Genomic DNA, 19,510 nt, shown 5'->3' on the forward strand with positions numbered 1-19,510 from the left:
TTGTTTTCAAGTGACATAAAATTATTTCTAAAACTGTTTAACCTATAATTTCTGGAAACAAATTATAGATGTCACAAAGTTTTTATTAGGCATTCCAGATGTTAAAGTTGAAAAAATAGCGTTTATTAAATTTTCTATAACAATTTTTTATGTATATATTAACAAATCAATTATACAAAAGTTATTATTAATTTACTTACTACAATAGAAATATAGATACTTAATAACAATTATATTTGTTTGTGTGCCAAATATTGGAAAATGTAGTACAAATTCATAATTTGCTTAGTCAAACAGAAATTTTTAATATCACTGGTGGTTGCTTTCCAAGTTCTCATATATTTTGCTTAAATGAATTACAAAAATATTGTTTATTATATTTTATATTTATTTTAAGCAATTTATGGAGAATGTATTACTTGTTTCTATTTGTAGCACACTTTCTTCTTTTATACATATAGATCATATTTTTATCGCAAAATGTAAACAGCAAATAATCATTCATTGTGCTATCTTTTTTAATATTTTGAAATACTTATATTTCTTCAAATATAGCTCAAAAATGTCTTCCATAAAAATTTAAAGTTTTCTTGATATTATACATATTCTCAACGTTTTCTTATAAAAATATATAAACAATTTATTATTATTATCTTCAGATATTAATGTTCAAGGAATAATATAATATATTGAATATATTTTCTGAAAATAGTTGAGTAATTTATATTGCAGTATTTCATTACAGAAAAATAAATTCTAAAAACTCAAATTATTATACGTAGGTGACTTTTAAAAATTTTCTTTCGCTCAAAACAATGATTATAAATATCAATGAATAAAAATAATAGTGAAATTAACATGCATAAATAACAAATTCGGGTTTTTTACTGCTTGAAGCTTAATATTGAAAATTTGTACAAAAATTTGTATATCTTTTCTAAAGATAAAGTACAACTAAAACTTTTTAATGAAAATATATTTTAATGTAAAGTTTCAAAAATAAAAATGTGAGTGTCTTAAGGTATATGAATAAGACAGAAGCATTTCCTGTATCACTGTAGAAACATGTAAACAAATGAATTGATTAAATATTATATAAAACATAAAAGGAAAGAAGTAAAAAATTATTTTCGCAAAAATTTATATATTACGAAATATAATGTGCCTTGCAGGTATGATAAAGTTGGTTATTAATAGTATATCATAAATACAATAATAATTACATAAAAAATATTCATACATATACTTTGTACTAATTTTTTATTATCATTTGTAATAAACGTTAAAGGTTTATAACAATGTTAATATAAAAAGTAATTTTAGTTATATATTGTATTTTTATACTCATTTTGTACTTAAAACAATAAAATGTTTAAAAGTTATTTGATAATATAATTATGAACAAAATATACATTTTCTCAAAATATATTGTATAGTGATGTGTAATTCTCAGCTTTTTATAGTTTTGAATATTTTTGTAATTCCCAATTTTTTATATCTATAGAAACTTGACAACAGCAATAAAGGAAGAAGAGTAATACAAATGTACTATACCATGTATCTGTAATGAAACATGCAAAAATTTAAAGTAAACAACTCTGTGAACTACACAAAAATTATATAATACATATTTGTTCACTTTTATTTGAAATAATAAAGTTGTAAATAAGTTGTAAAATACAATAAAATAGTACCATGTAGTATTCTAGAGATGTAAATATTTCCAATTTCTTCTCCAACAAAAAAGTAAAAATTAGATATTACAGAAATTGCTAATAGAGGACTTGCTAAGATGCAATGAAATCGTCTCGCATTTGTTTCTGACAGATATCTTTTTCGTACATTTAAAAAATATTTGTTTTTACCAGTTAATTTGATTAAACTTTCAATATTTAATCCTACAAAATTTAGAAATGCCCAAATAAAAATGTTTATCTGCATCCCATGCCATAAAAAAACGAATGTAAAACATAAAAACGAGGCGAGTAATTTGTTAAAATTTGATTTCAATGAAGGTACATAAATATACCTGAAAAATATTTTGTTTTTTGAAAATTTTCGTTACAATTACACATCATATTTATATATTTCAATCATACCTAATAAGAAACTTGTATAAGCCTTGATCAAAATATTTCCACATGTCAGAATACAAATGAATTCTTGCTACACATTTAGGTTGAGGGGGAGCTTTTACATTATCTATTGCACATAAAGTGTGATTGAGTCCATATACTACGACATACTTAATTAAAAAAAATTGCCCCATACAATATCCTAATCCATATAAAGCCCATGGATTTAAATCCTTAATAACCTGTTTTTATGAAAAGAAATAGATAGATTTTCAGTGAAAAATACTATATGTAGAAAAATAATTTTACCTCTAGATGATATTGTATTGCACTAAAATAAAGAAAATGCAAAAACAAGTTAGCGAACAGTATCCAGAAAATGTATCTAATGACATTAAAAAGAAAATTTCCAAGATTTGCAGGTCTCAAAAATTGAAATGATCCTTTTACCTGTAAGAATGTAAAAACGTATTTCTCATTTGTTCTCAATAATTAAAAACAAACACGATTTTAATAAAATATGATACATACAGAATTAATGAATTCCTGATATAAAACTAGTGGTCCTAAGGATAATGTAGGCAAATATAAACAATATGCCAATTTGTATAAAAGATTTTGTACAAAAAAGAGTATATAATCACATTTATTTTCTAAATGTGATTTTATATTATCCATACTGTAGCTAATGCTTCTTAGTTGAACCCAACATAATATATGAGTTAAAATGTAGTGTTCTTCATCATTTAATTTCAATGTATTTTGGAAGGAACCACCCGGAATTTTAAGAAAATGTATTATAAATAAAAATAATATATTTATCATCCATATAATAGATTTGCCACGTTTGTATGTTAAAATATAGAGTATACTTGGATGCATTAATGCACATAACATACTGAAGGTTCCAATACAATAATACAAAAATAATAAAGATATAAGGATGTACCAACAACACAATAGCTGCAGAAACATATAACATTGTTAGTGAAATAATTAGAGAAAAATAACAAAATATAGAATAATACTAAATTGTCACACCATAGAATTTGATATAATCTTTATAAAATGACTGATAAAGTGATGTAGAAATAACCAAGGTATTAATTTTATCATCAATGGTACCCATATTCTCCATTCTTCATCAGAAACATCTTGTTTCCTTCCAATCCATGTCCATCCTGGTGCAAAATCACCATACAAATCATCATAATTAGTAAAATCTAAAAGTTATGTATATAGTTTGAAATATAGATATACATTTATAACAGATAGACATAAAATAAATGCTTAAATTCTTACAAGAATTAATTAAAAATACTTTATAAATGGAATATAATACTGCACCAGTCCACAGAAGAAAATATAAGAAACTTTCATATTTATATAATTTAATAATCCTGTCCGTTGCCGAAGTCATTTCCAATTACAATTAAATTTATCGATTTGTTTTTGTTACAGTTATTGTTTTTATTCTTCAATCATTATTGATAAAGGATCGTAAGATTTTTACGTTATACATTTTGTTAAAAGTTGATTTATTGAGGTTTGAATGAAGGTACTGTAATTTATTTCAGAACCGTCGAAAACAATTATTTAAAAAACATAAATGGTGGTAAATACTAGAGGTAAAATGTATCAAGTTTTATATCTGAGATTAGGTTAGGCCTCAAAAGTATCATTTATGTTAGGTTAATAATAAAATTATATTAATTCAATATATTGAATACTACTTAGAAATGTATCTTACACAGTATAGTGAAAAATAAAAGGATTCAGATATCCATTATCTGTAAATATTTATTTCTATTAAAAAAATCGGATTTTATGTTATTACTGTAATAATAAATATGAAATGATATTTTTCAAATAAAATTTTATTTTTAGAAGACGAAATAAATAGGTTAAATACAACAAAGTTAGTAAATTACTTGAACACATAGTATAATTATAAAATATGCATTCAGTTATACATATTTAATTATATGTTAATGTAAAGTACAATAGGACAATGATCACTGCCATACACTTTATCCCTTATAACATTGTCACAAACATTATCCTTAATTTGTTCTGACACCAAAAAATAATCTAGTCTCCTATATAAAAGATTATAAAATATAATATGAAGATTACATTTTTAATATTTAAATTCATAATAAACAAATTTTTTATACTCACCATCCTATATTTTTACTACGTGCATTAGCAAAATATGACCAAAATGTGTATGCACCTTCCTTATCAGGATATAAAGCTCTAAAAGTATCCACAAATCCTGCATTTAAGAAATCTGTCATACCACTTCGTTCTTCTTGTGTAAATCCAGCATTTTTTTTATTCGTGTCTGGATTTTTGAGATCTAAACGAATTATGAAAGTAGTTTTTATAATTTCATTAATTTTCAAAAATTAGGAAGAAATAATTTAATGAATAAAAAGAATTCTACCTATTTTTTGATGAGCAACATTCATATCACCACAAATAATAACAGGTTTCTTTTCATCCAGATTCTTTACATAAGCTTTAAAAGCTTCGTTCCATTTTAATCTTTTTGGCAATGTTATTAATTTTTGACCAGCATTAGGAACATCTGTATACAGTTACAAAATTTAGTACATAATATCCACAGATTTTTATCCATATAAAGTCCGAATAACTTACAAACATTAACTAAGTAGAAATTTGAATATTCTGCAGTAATTAATCTCCCTTCGCTATCAAATTCAACATTATCTAAACCATATTTTATATCAATTGGTTTTTCTTTTGTATATAATGCAACACCACAATATCCAGGTTTTTTACCTATTTATAACATATATATAATTTGTTATTTTATAAATAAAAATTTATAATAGATTATAAAAAAGATCCTTACTCTCAAGAAAATAATAATGATATCCATTTAATTTAACTTCTTCAGGTAACTTATTTTTATCACATTTGGTCTCTTGTAATGCAATTATGTCTGCATCTTCTTTCAACATATATTCCATTCCATTTTTCTAAATCAATATAATATCAAACTGACATAAAATTTCATTAAAAGCTACAGAATATAATAAAATTGTTACCATACTTTAATGACTGCTCTTATGCCAGAAACATTCCAACTGGAAATTTTTAAATTATATTTATTTCCTTTTGCATTTAACTTTGAACAACCAAAATCAATTTCATTTAAATTTGTATCTATTCTATTCAAAACTGATTTTTTGTCTGTTTTGAAACGCTTTGCAGTAGGTTCTTCGTTATCATCTGTATTACGTTTAGACCTTTTCTTTGTTGCTTCTGATTTTACTTTATTCTTTTTTTCACTTTTAATTTCCATAGAATTTTCCTGATTCAAAATAAAAGCAAAATAAATATTTCTTTTATAAATTACTCAATATTTTGCAGTAACATATTCTATAACTGAATTACATAAAACATCTTGAACAAAGTGTTGCAATTACATTTATAAAAATATATATCCTAACACAAAATTATTGTTTTATTACACTGATAAAAATATTTAAAGTATGATTTATTTAATTGTCTAACCTTTGGAGTTCGAGTTTGTTTTGGAGGCATGTTGATTACGTTGTTACACAGAAATCGCTAAAAAATTATTTATATTATGATATTAACAATATCGAAATGACTTTTTTTATTCTATTTTACTATGTCATAAATGTTTGATCTATTTTAATATATCTAAAACATATAAAGGATATAACACACAAAGAGTAGTACGTTACCGGCACGATCCTGAAGGAAGTTTGAAAACTGCGCGATATCATGAATCTAATTCAATTGACTGTTTAACATACACGTATACTAAAAGAGAAAAATTTACATAAAGACAGACAACGTATTTAGGAAGATGAATTATTAATTCTTAAATTAAATATCTTGCATATATTGTTCTTTTATATTATGAATTTTTTAATTACCATAATTGAATTATTAAATTTATAGATAGAATATTAAAATTTATATTTAATTTGAAACTTAGAAATTTATAAAATGATAAGATACATATTTAAAACAAATGTATAATAAATGTGATACCTGGTAATACGAAATGTGAATGTGAAGTAATAGTAATAGCAGATAATAGTAGAGAGGAATTTCCTCTATGATAATAGTATATAGCTACGTAATTTATTTCTGAAAAAAATATATTTATTAAGAAAAATATTATGTGATCTTAAATTTAATACAAATTTCTATAAATTTAAATAATATCAAAAATAATTTATTGTTTATTTCTCTTTCAACATAGTACACACTATTTACATCGAAAGATAGTGAAAATGATTTATATTTCTTGATCTCAAAAAATTTTCATTTCATAATTTTTATGCATCATTTAATATGTATACATAATTTGCATTGATGATACTTTTTCCAAGAAGGAGCTTAGTTAAAGGAGATATATTTAAGTTGGTACGAGAGTATTCCAACTTTAAACATCAGTAACTTTATAATTCATTTGATGTAATCTTAATTTCCTTCTTAACGACTATATGAGAGCTTATAGGTATCAATAAGTGGGCCTAGACCCTAGTATGCATGTCAAAGCATCGATAGATGTAATAGCTGGTGACTGGTGCCTGTGTGGTCAATTGGCTATACCTGCCTATACACGCCATGGTCTGTTTAACGGGGGGGGGGGGGGGGTTTAAGGTTAATTCGTACAAAAAAGGCATGTTTTGTGAATTTTTTCTGACGATATAGTTAACATTTCTTTTTTAAAACCAATAGTACATTAAAATATGACATTCGAAGAATATTGTATAAAATTTTCACGGAGAAATATTAAAAAATACGGCAATGGCAGCAATTTTTCGGACGTGTCTCGGAAAAAAGTATAATTGCGGTGCCCTTCAGAACGTGGTGCTGGGTCATCAGAAATCAAAAAATTAAAGTTCATTCGTTAGGTAACAGCTTTCCCCAGGTAACGCTGCGAAGATTTTTTCGAAATTTCAATTTTTCACTTTTTTGGAACACTTTGAAGGAAAAAACGCGATTTTGTGCGAAAATTTTCGGCTAATTTGTTATTTTAAAATAAAAATAATTAACAAATTTGAAAAAACTCTACAGCATTACCTCGAAAATTATGTACAGAAGTAGTTTTCAAAATTTCAACAGGATTGGTGCAGTAGTTTTGAAGTAATTGGGGGCACCGACTTTGAAAACGTGAGTTGTGGGGAAAACGCTTTAAAGTTTTGAATACTAAAAAATCTGGTATAAAACGTTCATAAGCGAATTTTATCGGTTCACCTCTTCACTAGCGTAGTAATTGTTGAAAAGACTAATAAAAAATCAATTATCCTATAATATTTTTCATGATCCTTCGTAATTTGATCTTCAACAGTCACTTTTATTTTTTTAGTTGACGCGCTATTTGTTGAAGTGCCTTCGTATTTACGTTTATGCGGAGGTACAATTTTTCTAGGTCGATATAATCTCGAACCAGTTGATTGTCTATCAGATCTAGTAACTTTTTTAGGCATTTTAGTAATAATTTAACACAAAACTTAATGAAAATAGAATATTTACTCCTACACTAAATTTTTTACTCTACACTGACAAAATATACAGTACAGGTATAAGGAGGTTTGTACTTAAGTCGTTAAGTACTATAAATAGATCTGGGGGTAAGATTAGGTATTATATAGAGAAAAAAATGTCTGCGAAGTAACAATAGCACGCTCGGGTCGAGTAGGTAATATCATCCGACATGTATAAAAATACTCGTAACTTCGTCAATTTTGCTCCAATCGACTTGAAATTTTGACACAATATTCTTAAGATGTTATGCATTCAATTAAAAAAATAAAAAAAATGCAAAACCTTACCCTCCCCCCTTAAGGTTCCGTCGTACGATCATATAAATAGATCTCGATCACGTTTCGGTATTCGCTAGGGTAAACCGACCGAATATTGAGTCTTAAAAAATCAATATGGAAGACCAACAAAGTTTGCGTTCTTACGAGACAGACAGAAATGAATAAAGTGCCTGTGTTTTGTGTAATATTCATAGCATGTCACGCATGCGCAGAACGAGAACCTTGTTGTCCTCCATGTTGATTTTTCATAAATAGTCACAACTTAATTTTCGGACGGTTTTTCCTAGGTTTCGGCAGTATATAAGTGTAGTGCCGTTTATATGACCGTGGTCGTGGGTTCTGTGTTGTACTTATGTGTCTTATCCCTGTAAGAAAAAATTCCAGCACAGGGGAAGAAGGAAGGATTTGAGACAGACGAAATATCTACCTTTCTATTGATCTTTCTGATACAGATTTGCTTATGCTAAGCTCGTATGATATTAATGTTAATAGACTTAAGTGATTATGTGTACCTGTATGAATACATCATCAAATTAAATATGTTTAGTAATAAAAAGAACAATTTACCACCGAGACCTCATATTCCGGATTCTGAACATATATTAGAAGACCTTAATAATGCTCCTATAGATGACATAGCATTTAAAATAATTAATAAAGGTATTATTTACTTAGTTACTTTACTATAAATAACTGTAATAAGAATATTAAACTAATGTTTCAAGTCGTAACTTCATTGTTTGCTTAATTATATATGTTTACTTCTTATAACAATTGTGTCATTATTTATTAATATTAATCTATGCGAAAATAAAAATTTTGTTCCCAGATAAAACTTTTGGAGAACATTCAATAAACACAAATACTTCTGATACCTATCAGAAGGTAAAGATGTATTTAAGTATAAAACAACAGTTAAGATATTTGGAAACTACCCTTGCAGAAAGAGAACAACAGCTGAAAGCTGATAACGAAGAAATAAGAAAACTTGCAGACAATATTAAGAAACAAGCACAAGCTGCATTAATAACATAAATTTTTTATATTTATAAATTCTACTGAAATCAACTGATTAATCCTTCATATGAAAAAAATTTTAATATATAATCATTATCAATTTCATATTGTTTTAATTATTAATGTAATGTACTAAAAATTAGCTAATTATGCAAAGTAATACTTATCATAATACATATATTTATATTTTAATTTATACATGTGTGTGTAGATATTTTTATATAAAATATTAATACCCCCTCTATTATACATATAATTAACTTTTTATAAAAATAAATATACATAATTATTCCTCTATATTATTTGTATATCAAAATATGTATATATTTATGTATGTTATATATTATGTATATATGTATATATTTGAATAATTTAATACATACAATTAATTGATTTTTCTTAAATTAATCTTAATTGTAAATCTTTACATATTCTACATGATATATTATAATAATAGTATTATAATAATAATAGTATTATAATAATATTGTTATAATAGTTATAGGCAGTTCATAGGCACTACAGTTACAATAGTAAATATCATTAATTAAACTCTATCTAAATTTATGATATTTATACTTTGTAAATATTTAAACATGTACTTCAGAATATGAAATAATAAATTAATTTCAATTTTTTAAATGTATTTTGTTTTTCTTTATTATATTATCTGGATTATCTATTATATTCATGATATGAACTTCGTTGTGTTTATACTCGAATATAGTAAAAAATAAGTCAGATAGTAGAACAATGGATATTAATATGATTATCTTTACAAATCTCTTAATAAATACTGTTGTGCATTCATTCAATCATTAATATTGCTAATTAGGGATACCAGCTGTAATATCATACCTAACTAATGGGTCATTAAGATAAGCACACCATGTAAAGCCAGGTGGATATCCTGAAAAAATCATGCACAAAATTTTAAATTAATATCTTTTGTTAAAAGTATGAAAATATTATGTAGATGAAATAATTAAATATGTATTTGAAAAAGACATTTCCTATTTTGTGTTATGGTATTTTTATGGTTATAATGTAATTATATGTATAAACGACATATAAAGCAATTACCTATATCATGTTTGCATATATGATAAGAATTCAGATTTAATAGTACTTACAGTTATACTATTTAATGAATGATTTTCATGTGCTCACAAAATATGGTTGAAATGAAATATCAAAATGTATTGCCTTTTGTCCAGCTGCATGCAAGTAACATCCCTGGATTAGTCAGTGGTTAGTGACAAATACCTATGTTTTAGGAAAATATTTATATACATAAGGTATATCTAGATATTTAAGGCTAGACAAACGACTTACACAAAGTAGTTAATTTACTTTCATGAAAAGGTTTTTTACAACTGTACCTCCACCAAAAAAAACATATATATTATGTGTATATTTTTATTTATAACATCTGTAACAATAATATATATATATAAAAGTGCTTTACATTTGTTTTATATAAAAGTAGAACAACTCTATTCATTTATAGGTATTAAGTATTTTTTAAACGGAATATAAAAGTATACAATATATTAATTATATTTTTTACATAATGCATCGATATGTTCAATTAGGACGGAATTCAGAGATATATAAGTTCAGTGTTGTATTTTTTTTACAACATTTATAATAATCAATTATTCGCAATTATGACAAATTGCTTTAAGCTGTTTTAATATCATTTCTACAATTGAATAAATTGTGTTAACTTAAATGAATACTGGAACTTTTTTTTTTACAAGTCAAAAGATATTCAGTTTTATGATATTCAAATTTCTCTTAATCACATATAATTTATGTAGTATAAGCTTCCCAATATTACTATGGGAAAATTATATAGCATCACATATATAATATATATATATATATATAATTTCTCTATAAAATTCATTATAATTATAAAAGCATGTATTAAATGTCTTTAGAATTTTAAAATAATTTGATTTGTAGAGAATAATGTAACAATAATGGAATGGTTATAGCTTTCCCTTTTTTAAGTGTTAACAATCTATCTCTTTTATCACTTTTTTGTGCTTAACATAATGTGTCACTGTATTTTGTAAAATGGTGAATGTTATTTGGATTAATTAAAAATAAAGCAAAATGAAACAAATGAGCTTAGAAAATTTGATATCATATATAAAATATATGAATTCTGATTATATAAATTAGCATATTTTTAAAGTACTGCTAGATTAAACAAGAGTGTAATATAAATATCTGAAACAAAATTTTTTATAATCTCAAATCATTAGAAGAAATAATACAATATTATAGAATATGTAGTTTTGTGTATATATCTAATAGTTACTAGTGATAGTAACTACCTATGTCGGTTAATTATATAATATTAATTAATTTCAATTTGCTGTTTCTTTACATAATGAAATATAAGTTTCTCATATGTGTAAAAAGTAGATCTAACTACCTCGAATTATGATTACATTATAATTATGACTGATTGTAGCTATTTTCCACCAAAGTTCGGCATCAAAAAAAACGAACGAAATATTAACTTGCCTCTAGGCTTGTACTTAAGATGGTCCTCAATAAATTGACAAGGACAACGGGCGGAGACACAATGTCGTGGTGGAACAGATAAACCCGCGATGTCTCTATTACGTTCCTGTGAGTCTATAACCAGATCAAGTCTGCGGCGCACAAAGTGATGTGCCCATCGAGATGCATACCTCAGCAACAGCAACTCCGCCCGTTCCTGTCAACACATACCATCATCATTCAGAAACCTAGAGTCAAAATAATAGTAATAATGTAAATCCGTTTCTTAAACATCAATAGTCAGTCGATGAAATTGAAAAATCTGTTATGCATAAGTGGTAACATTATCAAACATAAATGCATCCCAGATTGTATTATATTTTAAGAAAATTTTTACCATTTACCATTTTACAGAAATATTTCCTACATACATGTATATTAAGCTTGCAATTCTGAATTATTTTAATTTACATACTATGTACAATTATATAAAACACTAAAAATAAAGCTTGTAGTACATACACATATACGTGTAATTATACAAGTTTTATACAAATATAAAATTTAATAGTAATATCATATTTAATATCATATTAGTCAACAAAAAATATAATCAAGAAAAACAATACCAAGTGTATCATTAAAAATCCAAATCACCAAAAAATAATTCTAGAAAAATATTTCACTTATTAATATCATATGTAAACTTAATTGTAATTAATATTGTTACAAGTAAAAATCTTGTATAGTTAAGTACATAATTATGAGTAGTTTTCATATTTCGTATAAGTTAGTTTCTCTAGTTGTCATTCATCAATATAAATTTTGATTTGTCTATTTTTAATATAGCTATTACACTTTAATATAGCTATAGATCTATTTGAATTCTTTGACTTTTAAAATATCTTTTATTTAATGTAGATGTCTTGCTAAAAACCATTGTAATGGTAATATTAAAATTAATTTCAATAAGTTCAAAATAATTATTAAATCTATTAAAATTGTTTTGAACAATACTGTTTTTAATTTTTATATCTATCAAACAGTTTTGCTTTAAATGCCTCTATCTTTAAGAAAACTACTCCAGCTAGGACAGAAATCTCTGCCTTGAACATGAGGCTTGTTGCGTAACCATTCTTCTATATATTGACACGGACATAAAGCCGATGCTAAGTGACGAGGTGAAGAAGGATTTCCACCTTCTTCGTCTACTGTCCAATCCAATCGGCGACGTAAATAATCCTTTGCCCAACGTTGTACATAGCGGCAGAATACTTGTTCGCTTTTACCCTGATATATTTTTTTAGTTTATTTTATAAAAACATAAAATATTGTAAGAATGATTAAAAAATTGAGGAAAATACCGTTCATTTTTGTAAAATGTACTTTACAAAAACATCATATATACTATAGAAAATATATGTTATAAGTGAATATAAATTCAACTTATATAGTACAAGTACTTAAAATAAAAATAACATACCTGCTTGCGAGAAATTCTGGTGGTTGTATTGCCTTGTATTACAATATCACTGTTATCTATATCCATTCGCTGTTGCAATTCTCTTTTTCGTCGCATTTCAGAATTTCCATCTTCGCCAATTACTCTTCCTTCGCGTTCTTCACGTTCTATAACTTCTTGTAATTTTTTCTATTGTAAAATAAAATAAGTTCTTGAATATATTATATAAATGATATGTAACAAAATATAAGCAATTTTTTAACAAAATTGTTAATTTTAATTGAAAATAATACATATAACAACATACAATACATATAACAATTACATTAAGCCTCGAAGTATAAATTAAATATATTTAGTAACACTTACGATGCAATCTGTAGTATCAAAGTATATAAAGCAGAGATTAACTTTGTGACATGAAATTTTTCCTCTATCATCCAATCCAAGCAATATTTTATGTCGAAGTAAATGTTTGTTCACTTGACCCATACATTTCTCAAGATTGTGGTTTAATTTTATCTTGATGAACATGCAAAAAAATATTGCAGCAGCATTGAGGACTAACCACATGACGCCAAGCCCAAATAAAGTAAGACCAGTTACTCCAGAAAACAATAAGCCAAGTAATACAATAAATGCAGTAAATATCCAAAGCACAAGAATTCTCTTGTAGCACACATTGTACAAATTGAAACGTACATCGTTCACAAGCAACTCCATTATATGTACGTAATCCTCTACTGTAAGCTGTAAAAATTTAATACATTAGCTTATACATAAATATACATAACTTTACATACAAAAAAATATAAAATAAAATTATTGATTATTATAAAACAGTGTAAAGGAAATAAAATATAATCAAACAATTACCGTTAAACCTTGAGCCATTAATTCTTCTGGTACTAATTCTGGACGAAATTTAGCTGGAGTAATCCATGGCCATCTAGTATTAACTGGTAAAAGAGTAACTATAGTATCCCCATTAGCAAAACCTTGTCTAATGTTTCCAATAGGTGTACTTATAATATTATTAGTAGTACTTCTGCCATTAGATACATCTCGGAGATCAATGGTCTTCAGAGAAGCACTCTTAGGATCAGAAACTCTTACATCAGATGGTAAATTCAGATCTGGACTTTCAGATGTAATGGAACGACTTAAACCTGACCTATCTAAATTAATTTGGACGGATTCAGTTGATATCACAGCACCTCTATATTCATGATTTTTTGATTGTTGATTATCTGAATTATCAACAGATTTTCCAATTTTCTCAACATTTACTGTTACTGACTCCGGCTTTATTACAGCTGGTGCATTTGTTTTAGTTTTCTCTTCTAAACTATTATTATCTTTAACAGGTGCTTCATCTTCAAATTGGACCCAATTTTTTGTTCTTGAAGATATGTTAGGTGAATTAACTGCTGACACATGGTCAGTTGTATCTTGTGAGCTCATTTTCACTGAAGAAATAATAAAAAATAGAGCAAATCATATATATATGTAATTAACATTCAAAAATATTAAATATCTATATTTCATATTCTATTACTTTATAGAATGTCTTTATTTAAACAATTCACATAAATTACATTAAACTAATTTTTATATTAAAATACATTAAAATATATATATTTGCAAAATATGCTAAATATGGTGATAAATGTTATTAAACAGTGATTTAAAAAAAAAAAATAGGGAGTGTCCATGGACATGTAATTTGCAACATAAACATAAACTGGAAATATATATAAGGTTCTCTAGAATAAAAAAAGGTAAGTCATCATGTTAAGTAATACCTATATCAACATGATAATAAAGTTTCAATGAAACAAAAAATATGATACCACATATAAAGTACGAATATGCATGGGATCCAAACTTCGAGAAATATTTATATGTAATCCTTATCATGAAGTTAACGTAGATAATATCATATATAGATATATATATACTTTATGTTTGCTATGTTTGTATATAAAAAAATGATACAACTGAAACTTTCTTACCTGTTGTGATATGACCTATCTCATATCCGTAAGGTGAAAAGGTACGTAATGCATGAAATCAAGGTGTGCAGCATTGCTATACGAAAAACAAGGGTGGGGCGAAGAATACTATAACGACATTGTACAATATCGTACTTACATATAATTATATATACAATAATTTGTCATAAATGTGCATAAATCTTTATTTCTATATCGTTTCTGAATACTTAGTAGAACATAAGTAAATAATTATACATATTAATTAACATAATAATGTGCGCTGTTTTGTAAAAGTACATACTACGTTTTTGGTATAGTTTCATACACGTGACACATCTCATACATTTACCAGAGAGTTTGCATCTACTTATACACATAATGTGTATTAATTTAAATTGATTTCCAATTCACTTGTTACAGTTACTACTACTTTGTAACTTACAACTTTGGATACACGTGTGTATATACGTAAAATTGAGAACAGGGTATTCACTTAAAGCAATTGTTTTTCACAAACATTATTAGAATTTGTTTTCATCCATGTGTATGTAGATGTATATAGTTATCAAAAAATTATGTAATGAAAAGTATATGTAATTCACCATCACAAAATTATATTAAAACAATCACAGTTCGATATAATGTATTGTCAAAAGATAATGATAAATACATTCAAATATTTTCAAGTAGTTATAAGGTCTAACTATGATATTGTAAATTTCTGTCTATTGAATAAAAAAAGAAGTACATTTATGATATATTCGCAACAAATTAATAAGATGAAAAAATGTTATAGTATTAAACAAAGGAAAAATTTGCCACAAACTAAACATTTTATTCTATCAGGTAGCTTTTTATTTAATTTATTTTTTCCTAAAGAAGAAAAAGATGATGTTGAGGAATTAACAATGACAATTAAACGATCAATTTTATTAATTCAGGTTAGGCATAACACTCTTATATTATCATTAAAGTGTTAACGATGTTACATTCTTATATTAAATGTAAACTTCTTATTTTAATATAGTTTTACCAATAATTCTCAAACTTTATAGAAAGAAGAATTTCTGAAAGCAGAGCAAATGCTACATGTTGCTTTACGCCAAGCACAAACTTTACAGCATTATGATGGTATAACTTATGTGTATGATGTAATGGCAAATCTAGCATACGATACAAATGACTATAAAAAAGCAGAAAAGCTATTTAAATCAGTTTTACAGAGACTAATAGCTAAGGGAGTTCCACAGGATGATTTAGCAATTATTCATATTAGTCTTAAGATTGCTGATACATATGATAAAATAGGAGATAAACAGTAAGCAATCATGTAACAAATTCCATCTATTTTTAAAATTTTTATAAAATACAATATCTAATAATTTAAAATAATAAAATTCTGTTAATTCTATATTCTGTTAATATAGAAAAGCAGACAATGGTTACAAATTTTGTTTACAACATTTACAAAATCATTTAGCTAAAGACAGTGAAAATCTAGATGTATTACAATTGTTAGGCTTAAATTTAGAAAAATATGCATCTATGCTTTTCTCACAATCGCAGTATAACAATGCTCTCGAATACTTTACTAAAGCTTATGATATATCCATAAAAATAAATGGTGAAGAAAATGAACAAACTGTTATTCTATTAAATAACTTAGCAAGTGTCTGTTATATACTACAAAAATATGATGAAACTATTAAATATTTATCTAAAGCTGCAGAAATAGGTAATATCAATACAAATATTGTTGTATTTGAATTGCTCCAAATTAGATTATTATATTTTTAGGAAACAAGTTACCAGATATGGTTGAATTAGGTTTCATTCATGTCAACTTGGGACATGCATTTATTTCAAAAGGACTTTATGAAGAAGCAAAAAAAAATTGTAGCAAGGGAGAAGATTTAGCAAAAGCTAGAAATGACAATGAAACTGTAGTGGAAGCTAAAAAATGTCTTGAACAAATAGAAAGTTTAATATTGTAATATAAATGTAAATATTAAATTGCAGTACTTTAACTTGATTAACTTATAGGTATATTGAAATTGAAAATGTATACAGTGAAAAATTATTAAACATATTATACATATTTATAATATATTCGTTATATATCCACGTTTTATTTAAAAATTAATTGGTAGAATGAAAGATAGTTCTATATCATATATAAATATTATTGACTTTAATAAAACAAATTTGCATATAATTTTATGAATTTTTACGTTGTGTTTAGATAAAATTAGAAAATTCTTATTGTAATATACAAAAACTGATATAACTACAGAAAAACGTATAATATCTTGATTGAAATTGAAATTATGATTCTTGTAATTATATAGAGAATATGTTTTTATGTATACATATAGAAAACATACAATGTTTATTTTCATTTACAGTAGTTACATGTTTATATATGTGTAAGCAATATCTATAAAAAAATAAATAAATTTAACGTGTAAAAAATATATCCTTTCACAATATAAGTGAAGTTCTAACAATTTTCGTAAAAAACATCGTTGCCAATAATTAAACATAAAATGGTTTGTAGAAATAAACATGTAATGCGTTTGAGAAAAATATATTGAATGTGTAACAGGTGATTGTATGTTTATTATTTCTTATGAAACTAGTAATAAATTATTTTAGTGTTTCAGTATATTTTAATAACGCGTCTTTTCACGATCTTTCTATTCTTATTTATGACGTGAATGATACCTAAAATGTACCAATTTTTTTCCGTAATGCTAATATTTATGATAATTATACAGTATCGTTTTCACTGGTATTTATGTTATACAACATATTAGAATACTCACTAGCATTCATTAAACAATACAATTAGAATGTTGTAAAAATATAAACTCTAATTTTGAATTCTTATTATAGCAGTTAAATGAACTCTTATTAAGTGATCACAATATGTTGTTAAGAAAATTTTATATAAAACTATTCATACTCTGCTATAAGTACCATCATATATACACCTAAGAGAAGCGCAATAATTTCTTTTACAGACTGCCTAAAATTAGTATCTATTAGAAGTTCTGGTATTACAGAAACAGTAGCTATATAAATAAATCCACCAGCTGTGAATGGAAGAATCCACATAGTTGCAAGATCACCTAAAATATTTAATTAAATTTTAAGATGAATATAATATTTATTTAAATTTAATTGATGTATTGCAACTTACTCTTACCCATGCCTTCTGCAAGTAACGATACATAAGTTCCTAATAAAGCACCTACAGCAGTTGTAAGTTGAAGCATCATGGCCTAAAATCAAAATCACATTATATAATTCTTATCATAACAATTTATTCTACTAACTTCATCTTTTTTTAAATCTTACTTTTCTTTTACTATAACCACTTTGTATTAAAATAGCAAAGTCTCCTATTTCATGAGGTACCTCATGTAACAAAATTGTAAATGTGGTAATATAGCCAATATTTTTACCAGCTAAATAGCTAGCTCCAATAGCAAGACCATCTGTGAAATTGTGTAAAAAATCAGCAACTAAATTTAAATAACCAGCAATTTTTATTTCATTCTCAGAATTTTCTACTTTTTCTTTAAAATCTACATCAGATTTATCAGAACCTTTCTGTAATTTCTTATCATTTTTATTTTTTTTTGACAGGTTTTCTGTGACATTATGTACATGTATATGACCATGGTCTGTTTTAATAATTCTCACTGCTTTTTCAACAATTAAAAACATAATGATACCTAATAATACACATAAACCAACAGACATATCATGTCCATGTTCTGATTCTTCATCACCTTGGTTATGAGAATGTGAATGCGAATGTACTTCTTCGGAAGACAGATGTGTATGAGGAACCAAAGCATGAGGAATTAAATGTAAAAATGCATCTCCTAATAAACCACCAGATGCAAAACTTAATAATATCTTTAACAGTGGTTCACTTTCTTTAGTATTATCTAGAGGTACAAAGAACAAAATAAGGAAGGGTGCTGCTGATATAATTAAGGTAGATGCAGTAGCTCTGAAAATCACTTCTTTGTAAGTCCTGTCAGACAAAACTGATTTCTGCCGATGGTCATAGTTATCATCTTCATGTTTATGTTGATGTATAATTTCATTATGATATATAGAATGTTGTTTTTCTAAGTACATTTCATTAGCTTCCTTGGAATACTTAAAACTTGGTGACTCGTCATGGTAATGAGCTTGACAAAGAGTCGGCAAGTTTAGAAGTATAAGTAATAAAAACGTCCCAAGTGCTATTCGTGAAATCCATTTATTCGCATGGCTTCTTCGTTGGTTATCCTGTGCCGTCGTGATCATTTCTATAATTTTGCACAGACTTGTTAAAACACAACCGGTTTACGTATCGTTGTTGGTGTAATCTTAACATCCGTGCAGAAGTGTAAAAGTGTAACAATTTTGATATCGTAGTTATGGTGTTAAACAGAATTAAAGAATTGTGTCATGATTGCAGCCACGTCAGAGGTTGATGCGTTATCACTTTTGTTCTTTTAAAAATAACAGATTAACGTTGGCAGCATTGATTTGTTAATATTGGCTATTCTGGTAATTTATAAATTCAAAATTCAAAAG

The 19,510-nt window shown here is 25.8% G+C and overlaps 6 protein-coding genes across 12 annotated transcripts; 2 read left to right on the forward strand and 4 right to left on the reverse strand.

The window, feature by feature from the left end:
* Nucleotides 1-1,116: 1,116 nt before the first annotated feature.
* On the reverse strand, nucleotides 1,117-3,818 carry LOC117205267 (protein-cysteine N-palmitoyltransferase Rasp). 3 transcript variants are annotated; one of them, XM_033443491.1, is made up of 7 exons: nucleotides 3,378-3,817; nucleotides 3,117-3,298; nucleotides 2,607-3,038; nucleotides 2,385-2,525; nucleotides 2,100-2,317; nucleotides 1,695-2,029; nucleotides 1,117-1,561 (listed from the first exon to the last, which is right to left on the reverse strand). In XM_033443491.1, the coding sequence occupies exons 1-7, from the start codon at nucleotides 3,493-3,495 to the stop codon at nucleotides 1,458-1,460; spliced, it is 1,530 nt and encodes a 509-aa protein (XP_033299382.1). In that variant the 5' UTR covers nucleotides 3,496-3,817; the 3' UTR covers nucleotides 1,117-1,457. The 3 variants fall into 3 exon arrangements, with proteins under 3 accessions (XP_033299382.1, XP_033299384.1, XP_033299383.1); XM_033443493.1 differs by lacking the exon at nucleotides 1,695-2,029 and having other exon boundaries at nucleotides 1,422-1,561; nucleotides 3,378-3,818; XM_033443492.1 differs by lacking the exon at nucleotides 1,117-1,561 and having other exon boundaries at nucleotides 1,747-1,898.
* A 219-nt stretch (nucleotides 3,819-4,037) lies between these two features.
* LOC117205272 (exodeoxyribonuclease) lies at nucleotides 4,038-6,148 on the reverse strand. Its single transcript, XM_033443502.1, has 9 exons — nucleotides 6,132-6,148; nucleotides 5,819-5,897; nucleotides 5,622-5,678; nucleotides 5,158-5,418; nucleotides 4,957-5,083; nucleotides 4,740-4,883; nucleotides 4,525-4,668; nucleotides 4,257-4,437; nucleotides 4,038-4,174 (listed from the first exon to the last, which is right to left on the reverse strand). The coding sequence occupies exons 2-9, from the start codon at nucleotides 5,858-5,860 to the stop codon at nucleotides 4,057-4,059; spliced, it is 1,074 nt and encodes a 357-aa protein (XP_033299393.1). The 5' UTR covers nucleotides 5,861-5,897; nucleotides 6,132-6,148; the 3' UTR covers nucleotides 4,038-4,056.
* Nucleotides 6,149-8,161: 2,013 nt separating this feature from the next.
* Nucleotides 8,162-9,130, forward strand: LOC117205275 (UPF0449 protein C19orf25 homolog). The gene is made up of 2 exons (XM_033443507.1): nucleotides 8,162-8,575; nucleotides 8,745-9,130. Exons 1-2 carry the CDS (start codon nucleotides 8,389-8,391, stop codon nucleotides 8,948-8,950), a joined length of 393 nt encoding a protein of 130 aa, XP_033299398.1. The 5' UTR covers nucleotides 8,162-8,388; the 3' UTR covers nucleotides 8,951-9,130.
* A 425-nt stretch (nucleotides 9,131-9,555) lies between these two features.
* LOC117205269 (transmembrane protein 268) lies at nucleotides 9,556-15,081 on the reverse strand. 4 transcript variants are annotated; one of them, XM_033443497.1, is made up of 7 exons: nucleotides 14,930-15,081; nucleotides 13,791-14,383; nucleotides 13,284-13,664; nucleotides 12,936-13,103; nucleotides 11,474-11,669; nucleotides 10,066-10,149; nucleotides 9,777-9,842 (listed from the first exon to the last, which is right to left on the reverse strand). In XM_033443497.1, exons 2-6 carry the CDS (start codon nucleotides 14,376-14,378, stop codon nucleotides 10,091-10,093), a joined length of 1,392 nt encoding a protein of 463 aa, XP_033299388.1. In that variant the 5' UTR covers nucleotides 14,379-14,383; nucleotides 14,930-15,081; the 3' UTR covers nucleotides 9,777-9,842; nucleotides 10,066-10,090. The 4 variants fall into 4 exon arrangements, with proteins under 4 accessions (XP_033299390.1, XP_033299387.1, XP_033299388.1 ...); XM_033443496.1 differs by lacking the exon at nucleotides 10,066-10,149 and having other exon boundaries at nucleotides 9,570-9,842; nucleotides 14,930-15,080; XM_033443499.1 differs by lacking the exons at nucleotides 10,066-10,149; nucleotides 14,930-15,081 and having other exon boundaries at nucleotides 9,556-9,842.
* A 120-nt stretch (nucleotides 15,082-15,201) lies between these two features.
* LOC117205273 (tetratricopeptide repeat protein 19 homolog, mitochondrial) lies at nucleotides 15,202-17,520 on the forward strand. Its single transcript, XM_033443505.1, has 4 exons — nucleotides 15,202-15,852; nucleotides 15,967-16,229; nucleotides 16,339-16,646; nucleotides 16,709-17,520. Exons 1-4 carry the CDS (start codon nucleotides 15,553-15,555, stop codon nucleotides 16,903-16,905), a joined length of 1,068 nt encoding a protein of 355 aa, XP_033299396.1. The 5' UTR covers nucleotides 15,202-15,552; the 3' UTR covers nucleotides 16,906-17,520.
* Nucleotides 17,521-17,664: 144 nt separating this feature from the next.
* LOC117205271 (protein catecholamines up) lies at nucleotides 17,665-19,428 on the reverse strand. Of its 2 annotated transcripts, none has more exons than XM_033443501.1 (3): nucleotides 18,272-19,427; nucleotides 18,120-18,195; nucleotides 17,665-18,042 (listed from the first exon to the last, which is right to left on the reverse strand). In XM_033443501.1, the coding sequence occupies exons 1-3, from the start codon at nucleotides 19,235-19,237 to the stop codon at nucleotides 17,867-17,869; spliced, it is 1,218 nt and encodes a 405-aa protein (XP_033299392.1). In that variant the 5' UTR covers nucleotides 19,238-19,427; the 3' UTR covers nucleotides 17,665-17,866. The 2 variants fall into 2 exon arrangements, with proteins under 2 accessions (XP_033299392.1, XP_033299391.1); XM_033443500.1 differs by having other exon boundaries at nucleotides 17,765-18,042; nucleotides 18,114-18,195; nucleotides 18,272-19,428.
* Between the last annotated feature and the right edge of the window lie 82 nt (nucleotides 19,429-19,510).

The sequence above is a fragment of the Bombus bifarius genome, unplaced genomic scaffold (assembly GCF_011952205.1).
Source record: "Bombus bifarius isolate JDL3187 unplaced genomic scaffold, Bbif_JDL3187 scf7180000007987, whole genome shotgun sequence".
Lineage (NCBI taxonomy): Eukaryota > Metazoa > Arthropoda > Insecta > Hymenoptera > Apidae > Bombus > Bombus bifarius.

Coding starts and splice junctions, on each gene's coding strand:
- LOC117205267 (XM_033443491.1), bottom strand. CDS start 3,495: ATGACTTCGGCAACGGACAGGATTATTAAATTATATAAATATGAAAGT. Junction 2,526..2,606: donor ATCAGGAATTCATTAATTCT/GTATGTATCATA, acceptor ACATTCTTACAG/GTAAAAGGATCATTTCAATT. Junction 2,030..2,099: donor TTATACAAGTTTCTTATTAG/GTATGATTGAAA, acceptor AATATTTTTCAG/GTATATTTATGTACCTTCAT.
- LOC117205272 (XM_033443502.1), bottom strand. CDS start 5,860: ATGATATCGCGCAGTTTTCAAACTTCCTTCAGGATCGTGCCG. Junction 5,419..5,621: donor AACAAACTCGAACTCCAAAG/GTTAGACAATTA, acceptor ATTTTGAATCAG/GAAAATTCTATGGAAATTAA. Junction 4,669..4,739: donor TTTCTACTTAGTTAATGTTT/GTAAGTTATTCG, acceptor AACTGTATACAG/ATGTTCCTAATGCTGGTCAA.
- LOC117205275 (XM_033443507.1), top strand. CDS start 8,389: ATGATATTAATGTTAATAGACTTAAGTGATTATGTGTACCTGTATGAA. Junction 8,576..8,744: donor ATTTAAAATAATTAATAAAG/GTATTATTTACT, acceptor TTTTGTTCCCAG/ATAAAACTTTTGGAGAACAT.
- LOC117205269 (XM_033443499.1), bottom strand. CDS start 14,378: ATGAGCTCACAAGATACAACTGACCATGTGTCAGCAGTTAATTCACCT. Junction 13,104..13,283: donor TTGATACTACAGATTGCATC/GTAAGTGTTACT, acceptor ATTTTACAATAG/AAAAAATTACAAGAAGTTAT. Junction 11,670..12,935: donor CCAGAATTTCTCGCAAGCAG/GTATGTTATTTT, acceptor ATGTGTTGACAG/GAACGGGCGGAGTTGCTGTT.
- LOC117205273 (XM_033443505.1), top strand. CDS start 15,553: ATGTATTGTCAAAAGATAATGATAAATACATTCAAATATTTTCAAGTA. Junction 15,853..15,966: donor GATCAATTTTATTAATTCAG/GTTAGGCATAAC, acceptor CAAACTTTATAG/AAAGAAGAATTTCTGAAAGC. Junction 16,647..16,708: donor ATCTAAAGCTGCAGAAATAG/GTAATATCAATA, acceptor TTATATTTTTAG/GAAACAAGTTACCAGATATG.
- LOC117205271 (XM_033443500.1), bottom strand. CDS start 19,237: ATGATCACGACGGCACAGGATAACCAACGAAGAAGCCATGCGAATAAA. Junction 18,196..18,271: donor GTGGTTATAGTAAAAGAAAA/GTAAGATTTAAA, acceptor TTTTGATTTTAG/GCCATGATGCTTCAACTTAC. Junction 18,043..18,113: donor TGCAGAAGGCATGGGTAAGA/GTAAGTTGCAAT, acceptor TAAATATTTTAG/GTGATCTTGCAACTATGTGG.